Source organism: Anolis carolinensis, unplaced genomic scaffold (assembly GCF_035594765.1).
Source record: "Anolis carolinensis isolate JA03-04 unplaced genomic scaffold, rAnoCar3.1.pri scaffold_14, whole genome shotgun sequence".
Taxonomy (NCBI): domain Eukaryota; kingdom Metazoa; phylum Chordata; class Lepidosauria; order Squamata; family Dactyloidae; genus Anolis; species Anolis carolinensis.
In genome coordinates, this window is record NW_026943825.1 from 14006080 (window position 1) to 14018458 (window position 12379).

Here is a 12379-nt window from a genome sequence, read left to right on the forward strand (position 1 = left end):
TATAATTGTAATATATAACTGCATTCAATAAATCAAAAACTATTTACTACCATTATTTCCATGTACAACGATCTATGGTACCTCTTGCAGTTTCCACGCTGATTTCTCTCTATTCTAGTTTCAATGTGGTCATGAATAATGAATAATATAATAATAATAATATAATAGTAATAATATAATAATATACTACAATAATAGAATAATAATAGAATGTATCTATATCTATCTATCTATCTATCTATCTATCTATCTATCTATCTATCTATATATATATCTATATATCTATCTAGCTGTGCCCGGCCACGCGTTGCTGTGGCGAAGTCTGGTGGTATGGGAAATAAAGTATTAAGGAATTGGTGGTAGTTAAGGTCAAGGGTAAAGGTTTTCTCCTGACATTAAGTCCGGTTGTGTCTGACTGCACACTGAAGTGGATTATATGGCAGTGTGGAGTCAAGATAATCTAGTTCAAAGCAGATAATATAAGATTATAAATTGGTTGTATAGCTGTGTGGAAGGGCCTTGAGTCTACACTGCCATATAATCCAGTTCAAATCAGATAATCTGTATTTTATAGGCAGTGTGGAAGAGGCCTAAGTGAGGCCTAACTCTGCCTGTCCCCTGGGTGAGTGGGTTGCTAGGAGACCAAGTGGGTGGAGCTTAGCCTTCTAACAGGCGGCAATTGGATAAAAACAATTATTCCTCTCCCTCTAATTAGGACTTTATTTTTCTTTTCTTTTTGTTGTATGAACGTAGAGGCATGGATGAGGGTTTGTGCTGCCAAGTTTAGTGTTTCTGGGATGTGTAGTTTTGTTGTTTTGTTCTAGGCCGAAATGTCATTACTCTTTTATATATATAGATTGAGGTGAACTTTTGTTATTGACCATATACTTATTTTCCACTATCATTTGCGAATAAATTCGTGAAAAATCAGACAATGTGATTTTCTGGATGTGTTTTCTCATGTTGTCTCTCCTAGTTGAGATCTACCTATAATGTCAATCACAGGCCTCTCTCGTCTTTTGAAGTGGGAGAACTTGTACAATTGGTATCTGACGAGATATTTTTTCCCCACTTGTAACTTAAACTAGGAATTTCGTAGTTCCATATCAGTGGGGCCATGAATCTGCTTTGGCTTTCTATGAAGTCACTAAAGTTCGGACTAAAGTTCGGATTACGGATGCCGAGACGCAAACAAAGGCACTTTTTCATGGAAACTAGACGTCTTTTATTTGGAAATGTTGGAATGTTTGTTTCGAACGCCTGGCGACGGTCCCTAGGGCTTGCCGGAGGCTGCGACGTGGGAGTGGCAGGCGCTGGCGATCCCCCCGACCAGGTTCAAGAACTCTTCAAAATCGATATTCCCATCGTTGTTCATGTCGATTTTCTTCCCTATGCGGTCCACGATGGCCGGGTCTTTCTGATTAGGAAAAAAGCAGCCGGGAAAATTATTTTTACGATTTATTATTCAAAATATTCAAAGTACCGATAAGGAGAGTTTTCCAGCCCTTATTTATGAGCTGAAAAAGCCTCCCCCGGCTTATATTCGGTAGACATGTCCAAAAAATCGTTTTGAATCGTATATCGGAATTATTTCGGATTGTTCTCGCTTTTTGATATGCATTCCGAGACATTGTCTCACAGCGCAACCAGCAATGTAATTCGAACCATTGTTGGCCCATTCTCTAATTGTCTCTTAATGTTTCGTTATTTCCCCCCCCCCCCAAAAAAAATTTTTTTAAAATATATTTTTAAAAATATTTTTTTAAAAAATTGTTTCTGCAACCTACCTTGAATGGGAGCTTAGTGCAGCCTAACATGGCTGCCGCTCCCCGGCCAATCAGAAGCTTCCATGATGGATGCAAAGGTGGGGGCTAACGTCCTCTGCGTCCACATGGAAGATTGCCATACAAGCCCGGTGTGTAGCGATTGCGCATGCGCGTCCGCCATTTTAGAAACATTTAGAATCATTACGAATTTTTGGAAATATCCGAAATTTTTGGGTGAAAAAATCGGAAATACTTTCTATATTGAAGCGCCAGCGTCCCCTACTTTAGAAACGAGAATTGAAACTTTTTTTCATCGATCGGACATGCCTAATATTCGGGTCAATGTCAAGCCAGCAGCGGAGCCTGGAGGCCACAGTATGTTTTCTTTTCCGAAACCTCCCTCCTCTGCTTCTCCTCCCAGGCTGGTTATCTTATATTTTTTTTGAGAAAGAGACAGAGAAGAAGCGAATGTTTTCAAAAGCAAAAGGAGAGTGTGAGAGAAACCCTTGCAAGCCAGATTGCATGGGTAGAAGGGGAAGAAGAAAAAAAAGATATTCTTGCAAACTTGCACGATTCATTGCTATTATTATTATTGCGACAACTACTACTATTATTGCAAGAACATTTGAGTCCAAAGGGAGGGAAGGAGGGAAAAGAGAGCAACAGAAGGTGTGTATTTCTTTTTATTCCTAAGGAAACAAACATGAGGATGTTTTGATGTTTAATAGGCTTTTCCTTAATCCCTCCTTATTATCCAACATATTCGCTTATCCAACATTCCGCCGGCCCGTTTACGTTGGATAAGTGAGACTCTACTGTAATAAATGTTAAAAATAATCGTATCAGACTGAAACAATAAATATACTAATAATAAAAAATGTAATAGTAACAACGATAATAATAGAGTAAAATAATATATGTAATAATAATAATAATAATAAATAGCATAAAATAATAAATGTAATAATACTAATAAATACAGTAAATAAATGTAATAATAAATAGAGTAAAATAATAAATGTTAACAATAATCGTATCAGACTGAAACAATAAATGTACTAATAATAAAAAATGTAATCATAACAACAATAATAATAGAGTAAAATAATAAATGTAATAATACTAATAAATACAGTAAAGAAATGTAATAATAAATAGAGTAAAATAATAAATGTTAACAATAATCGTATCAGACTGAAACAATAAATGTACTAATAATAAAAAATGTAATCATAACAACAATAATAATAGAGTAAAATAATAAATGTAATAATACTAATAAATACAGTAAAGAAATGTAATAATAAATAGAACAATCATCATATCAGACTGAAATATTAAATGCATTAGTAAAAATAAATGTAGTTGTAACAATAATAAGAGTAAAATAATAAATGTAATAATACCAATAATAATAGAGAAAAAAATAATAAATGTACCATATATACTCGAGTATAAGCCGACCTGAATATAAGCCAACCAGGACCCTCACCTGAGTATAAGCCGGGTTGAAGGGCTGAAAAACCCGGCTTATACTCGAGTATATACGGTACTAATGACGGCCAGGGATGATGGGTGCGGCAGTCGTCTCTATGTGCTCACTTTTGTCAGGGAGGCCAACTCTGTGTTCATGAACCTCTTGAATTCCTCCTTGGAGAGGGTGTTTGCATCCCTGTCGCCCTTGGCGTATTTGTGGAAGACGGCGAGCAGAGACTCGATGCAGCGCTCAGTCTCCGAGGGGCCGGCGGTGTATCTTGACGACTGAGGAAGCACAGAATTCAGGGGTTAGTTTCCTTCCGTTTCAACGAAAGGGAAAATAGAAGACCTTAGGAAACTACAACTCCCAGAAACTCACAGCAAGTAGCTGTGTCAGCTAAAGTGGGGTCAAAATACATTCATTCTACAGCATAGTGTGGAGAACTCAGGCAGAGGGGAATATAATTTTTTTTTTATTCCTTCTTCTTATTTACTTTAGATGGTAGCGTTACTTAGGTTAGAATATATACGTGACAGAGGTTTGGATGTAGAAAGAAAAATAACAAGTTTATTTCAGGCACAGAGCTTAGTGGTTACAATCTTCTTTAAAGGCACTTAGATAGTGGTTGCAAAGCCTTCAACTGTTCACTTTGGATCTAACTGGGATTGCTTCCCCTTACTACTCAGACTCTACAAATAAACCTAAACAAGTCATCTAACTTGCTTAATTTGATAACCTAGAGATTTGAGTTTCCCTGGTTTCCCTAACTTGGAACCAGTGTCTTCCCTGTGACTCAAAATCACAGACTAAACTGTTTTTTAAAACATTCCCTCCTTTTCCTCCAAACGGCGGTTGGCTCCGCCCTCGTTACCATGGCAACCTGCCTCAGAATGCTGAGCTGGCTACCATCCCCCACTCACTGGTAACTGATACTTACCCTTTTAAACATAGTTAAACATGACTTTTAAACGAAATTAAACATGACATCTATAAATCAAAATAAAAACACACTTCTTTACACATAGATACACGGAAAGTGTAGTTTGGCAAGACCCTCTCATTCTACGGTAGGCAAGGTAGAAGACCTTAGGAAACTACAACTCCCAGGATCTCATGGCAAGTAGCATTTCAGCTAAAGTGGGGTCAAAATACATTCATTCTACAGCATAGAAACATCCTTTAGTCCCATGGTTGTATGGGATCCTGGGAAGTGTAGTTTGGCAAGACCCTATCATTCTACGGCAGACAAGGTAGAAGAGCTTTGGAAACTACAACTCCCAGGAACTCACAGCAAGTAGCATTTCAACTAAAGTGGGGTCAAAATACATTCATTCTACAGCTTAGATGCCTCCTTTAGTCCCATGGTTGTATGGGATCCTGGGAACTGTAGTTTGGCAAGGCCCTCTCATTCTACAGCAGGCAAGGTAGAAGAGCCTTGGAAACTACAACTCCCAGGATCTCATGGCAAGTAGCATTTCCACTAAAGTGGGGTCAAAATACATTCATTCTACAGCGTAGATGCTTCCTTTAGTCCCATGGTTGTATGGGATCCTGAAAAGTGTAGTTTGGCAAGGTAGAAGAGCTTTGGAAACTACAACTCCCAGGAACTCATAGCAAGTAGCATTTCAGCTAAAGTGGGGTCAAAATACATTCATTCTACAGCGTAGATGCTTCCTTTAGTCCCATGGTTGTATGGGATCCTGGGAAGTGTAGTTTGGCAAGGCCCTCTCATTCTACGGCAGGCAAGGTAGAAGAGCCTTGGAAACTACAACTCCCAGGAACTCACAGCAAGTAGCATTTCAGCTAAAGTGGGGTCAAAATACATTCATTCTACAGCATAGATCAGTGGTTCCCAAACTTATTTGGCCTACCGCCACAAATGGGCAGCAAGGACTGGGATGGGCGGAGTTACGAGCTCTGAGGCAGGGCTGAGCATCTATCCCTGTCCTGCGGCGCCTGCCAGGACACAGGGGGCGGGGCTAGAGGAGGGGGCGGGGCCTCTTCCGAAGTGCCTGACGGGGCTGAACCTCTATACCCCGACTCCGTGTTCTAACAAGCACCTCAGGGGAGGAATACAGATGCTCAGCCCTGTCTCAGGCTCTTGGGAAGAGGCCCCGCCCCTAGCCCTACCCTTTAGTCCTAAAAGGCCTCTCAGGAGAGGTATAGAGGCTCAGTCCTGTCTCGTGGTCTTGGAAGGAGGCCCCGCCCCCTTTCCTAGCTCCGCCCTCTGTGTCCCAACAAGTGCCTCAGGAGAGGTATAGAGGCTCAGCCCTATCTCAGGCTCTTGTGAAGAAGCCACACCCACTCCTCTAGCACCTCTAGCATACATATCTCGTTTGCTGTCTCCTTGTGTCAATAATAATAATAATAATCCAACATATATATCTTGTTTGCTTCAAACTACAGGAAAGGAGATTCCACCTGAACATCAGGAAGAACTTCCTCACTGTGAGGGCTGTTCGGCAGTTGGAAGCTTTTAAGCAGAGGCTGGATGGCCATCTGTCGGGGGTGCTTTGAATGCGATTTCCTGCTTCTTAGCGGGGGGTTGGACTAGATGGCCCATGAGGTCTCTTCCCTTTCAACAAAAGGGAAAATAGAAGACCTTAGGAAACTACAACTCCCAGAAACTCACAGCAAGTAGCTGTGTCAGCTAAAGTGGGGTCAAAATACATTCATTCTACAGCATGATTCGGAACAGTAGCAAATTTATAGTTAGGAAGTAGCAAAGGAAATGATTTTTTGGTTCGAGGGTCAACACAACGAGATTGCGGCATTATTATTATTATTGACACAAAGACAGCAAACGAGATATGGATGCTGGATTACTATTATTATTATTATTATTGACACAAGGAGACAGCAAACGAGATATGTATGCTGGATTGCTATTATTATTATTATTATTATTATTGACACAAAGAGACAGCAAACAAGATATATATGTTGGATTATTATTATTATTATTGACACAAGGAGACAGTAAACGAGATATGTATGCTAGATTGCTATTATTATTGTTATTATTATTGACATAAAGAGACAGCAAACGAGATATGTATGCTGAATTACTATTATTATTATTATTATTATTGACACAAAGAGACAGCAAACAAGATATATATGTTGGATTATTATTATTGACACAAGGAGACAGCAAACAAGATATATATGTTGGATTATTATTATTATTATTATTATTATTGACACAAGGAGACAGCAAATGAGATATGGATGCTGGATTACTATTATTATTATTATTATTATTATTATTGACACAAAAAGACAGCAAACAAGATATACTGGATTATTATTATTATTATTATTATTATTATTATTATTAAATTATTATTATTATTGACATAAAGACAGCAAACGTGATATGTATGGTGGATTGCTATTATTATTATTATTATTATTGACACAAAGAGACAGCAAACAAGATATATATATGTTGGATTATTATTATTATTATTGACACAAGGAGACAGCAAACGAGATATGTATACTGGATTATTATTATTATTATTATTATTATTATTATTATTAAATTATTATAGAATCATAGAATCATAGAATCATAGAATAGTAGAGTATACATATCTCGTTTGCTGTCTCCTTGTGGCAATAATAATAATAATAATAATCCAACATATATATCTTGTTTGCTGTCTCTTTGTGTCAATAATAATAATAATAATAATAATAATAATAATAGCAATCCAGCATACATATCTCGTTTGCTGTCTCCTTGTGTCAATAATAATAATAATAATTTAATAATAATAATAATAATAATAATAATAATAATATCTCAGTTTTGATCTTGTTGACACTAGGAGAAAATAAGTTCACAAGGCAAACCTAGCAACAGCCTTTTCAAGCTTGGGGCGGAGACAGAGTCTGGGCGGAGGAGCTGGAGATGAATCCGGTTTCGGGAACCGGCCCAAATCTGCACCTTTTCCTCGTGTGAACCGGGATGTTTGCTCAATGGAAAGAAAAGGGGACACGGTGGGTCCGTTGCAATATCCTCTTGGCCTCCTTCTCTCCTCCCAGATGAATTTACTGAGCCCAAAGCCCTTGGAAAAGCCAGTATTGGGAGCAAGCTGAGCACAAAGGCGGAAGGAAGAGAGGGAGAGAGAGAAGCCGGGACGTTTTAAAGCAGTGGTTCTCAACCTTCCTAATGCCGCAATCTCGTTGTGTTGACCCTCGAACCAAAAAATCATTTCCTTTGCTACTTCCTAACTGTAAATTTGCTACTGTTCCGAATCATAATGTTAATACAGTAGAGTCTCACTTATCCAACATAAACGGGCCGGCAGAATGTTGGATAAGCAAATATGTTGGATAACAAGGAGGCATTAAGGAAAAGCCTATTAAACATCAAATTAGGTTATGATTTTACAAATGAAGCACCAAAACATCATGTTAGACAACAAATTTGGCAGAAAAAGTAGTTCAATACGCAGTAATGCTATGTAGTAATGACTGTATTTATGAATTTAGCACCAAAATATCATGATGTATTGAAAACATTGACTACAAAAATGTGTTGGATAATCCAGAACGTTGGATAAGCGAGTGTTGGATAAGTGAGACTCTACTGTATGAGTTTGGGAGTTGTAGTTCACCTATATCCAAAGAGCAGTGTGGACTCAAACAATGATGGATCTGGACCAAACTTGGCACGGATACTCAATATGCCCAAGTTTGAACACTGGTGGAATTTGATAAAAATAGATGTTGTCCATGTCTGTTTTTATTGTTGTTTTTATTGTTTTTATTGTTATTTTAAAGCTAAGTGTATTGTTTTAATCTATTTCTGTAAACCGCTCCGAGCCAAACTGGGAGTAGCGGTATACAAGTCTAATAAATAAACAAACAAATAAATAAATGTTGACGTTTGGGAGTTGTAGTTGCTGGGATTTATAGTTAACCTACAATCAAAGAGCATTCTGGACTCCACCAATGATGGAATTGAACCAAACTTGGCAAACTGAACTCTCACGACCAACAGAAAACACTGGAAGGTCTTGGTGGGCATTGACCTTGAGTTTGGGAGTTGTAGTTCACCTATATCCAAAGAGCAGTGTGGACTCAAACAATGATGGATCTGGACCAAACTTGGCACGAATACTCAATATGCCCAAATGTGAACACTGGTGGAGTTTGGGGAAAACAGACCTTGATATTTGGGAGTTGTAGTTGCTGGGATATATAATTCACTTACAATCAAAGAGCATTCTGAACTCCACCAATGATGGAATTGAATCAAACTTGGCACATGGAACTCCCACAACTGACAGAAAATACTAGACGGGCTTCGTGGGCATTGACTTTGAGTGGACCTTGAGTTTGGGAGTTGTAGTTCACCTACATCCAAAGAGCAGAGTGGACTCAAACAATGATGGATCTGGACCAAACTTGGCACGAATACTCAATATGCCCAAATGTGAACACTGGTGGAGTTTGGGGAAAACAGACCTTGATATTTGGGAGTTGTAGTTGCTGGGATATATAATTCACTTACAATCAAAGAGCATTCTGAACTCCACCAATGATGGAATTGAATCAAACTTGGCACATGGAACTCCCACAACTGACAGAAAATACTAGACGGGCTTCGTGGGCATTGACTTTGAGTGGACCTTGAGTTTGGGAGTTGTAGTTCACCTACATCCAAAGAGCAGAGTGGACTCAAACAATGATGGATCTGGACCAAACTTGGCACAGATACTCAATGTGCCCAAATGTGAACACTGGTGGAATTTGATAAAAATAGATGTTGACGTTTGGGAGTTGTAGTTGCTGGGATTTATAGTTCACCTACAATCAAAGAGCATTCTGGACTCCACCAACGATGGAATTGAACCAAACTTGGCACACTGAATTCCCATTGCCAATAGAAAATGCTGGAAGGTCTTGGTGGGCATTGACCTTGAGTTTGGGAGTTGTAGTTCACCTACATCCAAAGAGCAGTGTGGACTCAAACAATGATGGATCTGGACCAAACTTGGCACGAATACTTAATAGGACCTTTGGGGACCTCCTGGAAGGTCATTTTGCAAGCTGAACACAAAAAGGAGAAGGAGGAGAGAAGAATCCCTTGCAATCTCCTCACAGCTCCGTTACGCCACACGGAGAGGTGTGCAAAGTAGCGTGTGATGCGCTTCGGGCATGCCAAAACCGTTTCACACAGCCGCACCCTTTTGCGAGCCGCTCGTGCAATCTCTGCCCAAGAATGCTGGTGCCTCACCAAACTATAATTCCCAGGACTCCATATTTCCCAACCTTAAGGAGACCTATGTCTCCATATTTCCAAATCTTAAGGAGACCCATGGGTTCAATTTTCCAAACCTTACGGAGACCCATGGAATGAAATTTCCGAACCTTAAGGAGACCCATGGGATGAAACTTCCAACCTTTAAGGAGATCCATGGGATGAAATTTCCAAAGCTTCAGGAGACCTATGTCTCCAAATTTCCAAACTTTCAGGAGAGCTATGGGTCCAAATTTCCAGATCTTAAGGAGACCCATGAGATGAAACTTCCAACCTTTAAGGAGACCCATGGGTTCAATTTTCCAAACCTTGAGGAGACCCATGGGATGAAATTTCCAAACCTTAAGGAGACCCATGGGATGAAATTTCCAAACCTTATGGAAGTCCATGGGACATAATTTCCAAACTTCAGGAGACCTATGGAATGAAACTTCCAAACCTTAAGGAGACCCATGGGACAAAATTTTCAAACCTTCAGGAGACCAATGAGTCCATATTTCCAAATCTTAAGGAGACATATGGGTCCAAACTTCTAAACCTTAAGGAGGCCTTTGGGTCCATATTTCCAAATCTTAAGGAGACCTATGGGTCCAAATTTCCAAACCTTTTGGAGACCCATGGGATGAAATTTCCAAATCTCCAAGAGACCTATGGGTCCACATTTCCAAACCTTAAGGAGACCCATGGGATGAAATTTCCAAACTTTCAAGAGAAGCATGGGATGAAATTTCCAAATCTTAAGGAGACCTATGGGTCTATATTTCCAAATCTTAAAGAGACCCATGGGTTCAATTTTCCAAACCTTGAGGAGACCCATGGGATGAAATTTCCAAACCTTCAGGAGACTTATGAGTCCAAATTTCCAAACGTTATGGAGATCTCTGGGTCTATATTCCCAAACCTTAAGGAGACCCATGGGTTAAATTTTCCAAACCTTGAGGAGACCCATGGGATGAAATTTCCAAACCTTAAGAAAACCCATGGAATGAAATTCCCAAACCTTGAGGAAACCCATGGGATGAAATTTCCAAACCTTAAAGAGACCCATGGGTTCAATTTTCCAAACCTTGAGGAGACCCATGGGATGAAATTTCCAAACCTTCAGGAGACTTATGAGTCCAAATTTCCAAACGTTATGGAGATCTCTGGGTCTATATTCCCAAACCTTAAGAAGACCCATGGGTTAAATTTTCCAAACCTTGAGGAGACCCATGGGATGAAATTTCCAAACCTTAAGAAGACCCATGGAATGAAATTTCCAAACCTTAAGGAGACCTATGGGTCCAAATTTCTAAACCTTAAGGAGACCTATGGGATGAAATTTCCAAACCTTAAGGAGACCCATAGGTTAAATTTTCCAAACCTTGAGGAGACCCATGGGATGAAATTTATAAACCTTCGGGAGAAGCATGGGATGAAATTTCCAAATCTTAAGGAGACCTATGGGTCCAAATTTCCAAACCTTAAGGAGACCCATGGGTTAAATTTTCCAAACCTTGAGGAGACCCATGGGATGAAATTTATAAACCTTCGGGAGAAGCATGGGATGAAATTTCCAAATCTTAAGGAGACCTATGGGTCCATATTTCCAAACCTTAAGGAGACCCATGGGTTCAATTTTCTAAACCTTGAGGAAACCCATGGGATGAAATTCCCAAACCTTGAGGAGACCCATGGGATGAAATTTCCAAACCTTCAAAAGAAGCATGGGATGAAATTTCCAAACCTTAAGGAGACCTGTGGGTCCATATTTCCAAACCTTAAATAGACCTATGGGTCTATATTTCCAAACCTTAAGCAGACCCACGGATTCAAATCTCCAAAGCTTAAGGACACCTATGGGTTCAGATGTCCAGACTTTAAGGAGACCCATGGGGTGACATCTGGGTGCCTCCTTTTCCTTCTTCCCGAACCCGAAATTGTTCCAAATGCCCTGAACCGCCTCTCCAAACTTTGCAAAGGATATGATTTCAACCTTGGCAGTTTCTCGCGTCTTCCTTGCCAGAAAAAGGCCTCTTTCCAGTTTTCCAGAGTTAAAGTAAAAACAAGCCCCGAAGAGAATGAAAATGGCATGTTGCAGCGCATGTTTCCCTGTGTTGTGCCTACAACTTACCATGGTTTCGGAGATGCAGAAGTGAGGATCCTTTTGCCGAAGCTGTTGGCCTGTTGCTGTGGACGATGGGTCTGATGCGCAAAGGGGAAGCGCACGCCGATCCCCTCCCCGGCCAACGCCCAACGTTCCTTCTCTTGTGGTTTTTGGCTCCAGCAAGGGCTTTGTGAAGGCAGACCCAGGCAGGCGCACTGGGAGGGCTTGCACAACCCCACCTGACTTATGCGCTCAGGAATGTGCAAGCAGACCAGGGTGGGGGCGGGTGAGCGCATTTATTTCACTTCTGTCTCCTCTTATCAGGGCCAGATCGGCGCACAATACTAATAAAGTCTCATCACAAGCCCTGGCTTATTGCTTTGCAATGCACCGTCCCATAAATGGGAGATAAGGGTGCATTAATGCAATGGGTTTCATGCATTTTTGAGACCATGCGCACAGCTGCGGCTCAATGTTATGGGATCGTGGGAGCTGTAGTTTGCCAGGGTCTGAAGCTTTCATAGCCTTACACTTGGCTGCATCACCAAACTACAACTACAATAATGTGGAAGAAGAGCGCATCAATGCAATGGGTTTCATGCATTTATTGAGACTATGCGCACAGCTGTGGCTCAATGCTATGGGATCGTGGGAGCTGTAGTTTGCCAGGGTCTGAAGCTTTCATAGCCCTAGACTTGGCCGCATCACCAAGCCACAATGTGGAAGAAGAGTGCATCAATGCAATGGGTTTCATGCATTTTTGAGACTATGCG

The 12379-nt window shown here is 40.3% G+C and overlaps 1 protein-coding gene across 1 annotated transcript; it reads right to left on the bottom strand.

Annotated features, from left to right (window-relative positions):
• Positions 1 to 1201: 1201 nt before the first annotated feature.
• Positions 1202 to 11836, bottom strand: s100a11 (S100 calcium binding protein A11). Its single transcript, XM_008123871.3, has 3 exons — positions 11634 to 11836; positions 3369 to 3527; positions 1202 to 1417 (listed from the first exon to the last, which is right to left on the bottom strand). The coding sequence occupies exons 1-3, from the start codon at positions 11634 to 11636 to the stop codon at positions 1274 to 1276; spliced, it is 306 nt and encodes a 101-aa protein (XP_008122078.1). The 5' UTR covers positions 11637 to 11836; the 3' UTR covers positions 1202 to 1273.
• Between the last annotated feature and the right edge of the window lie 543 nt (positions 11837 to 12379).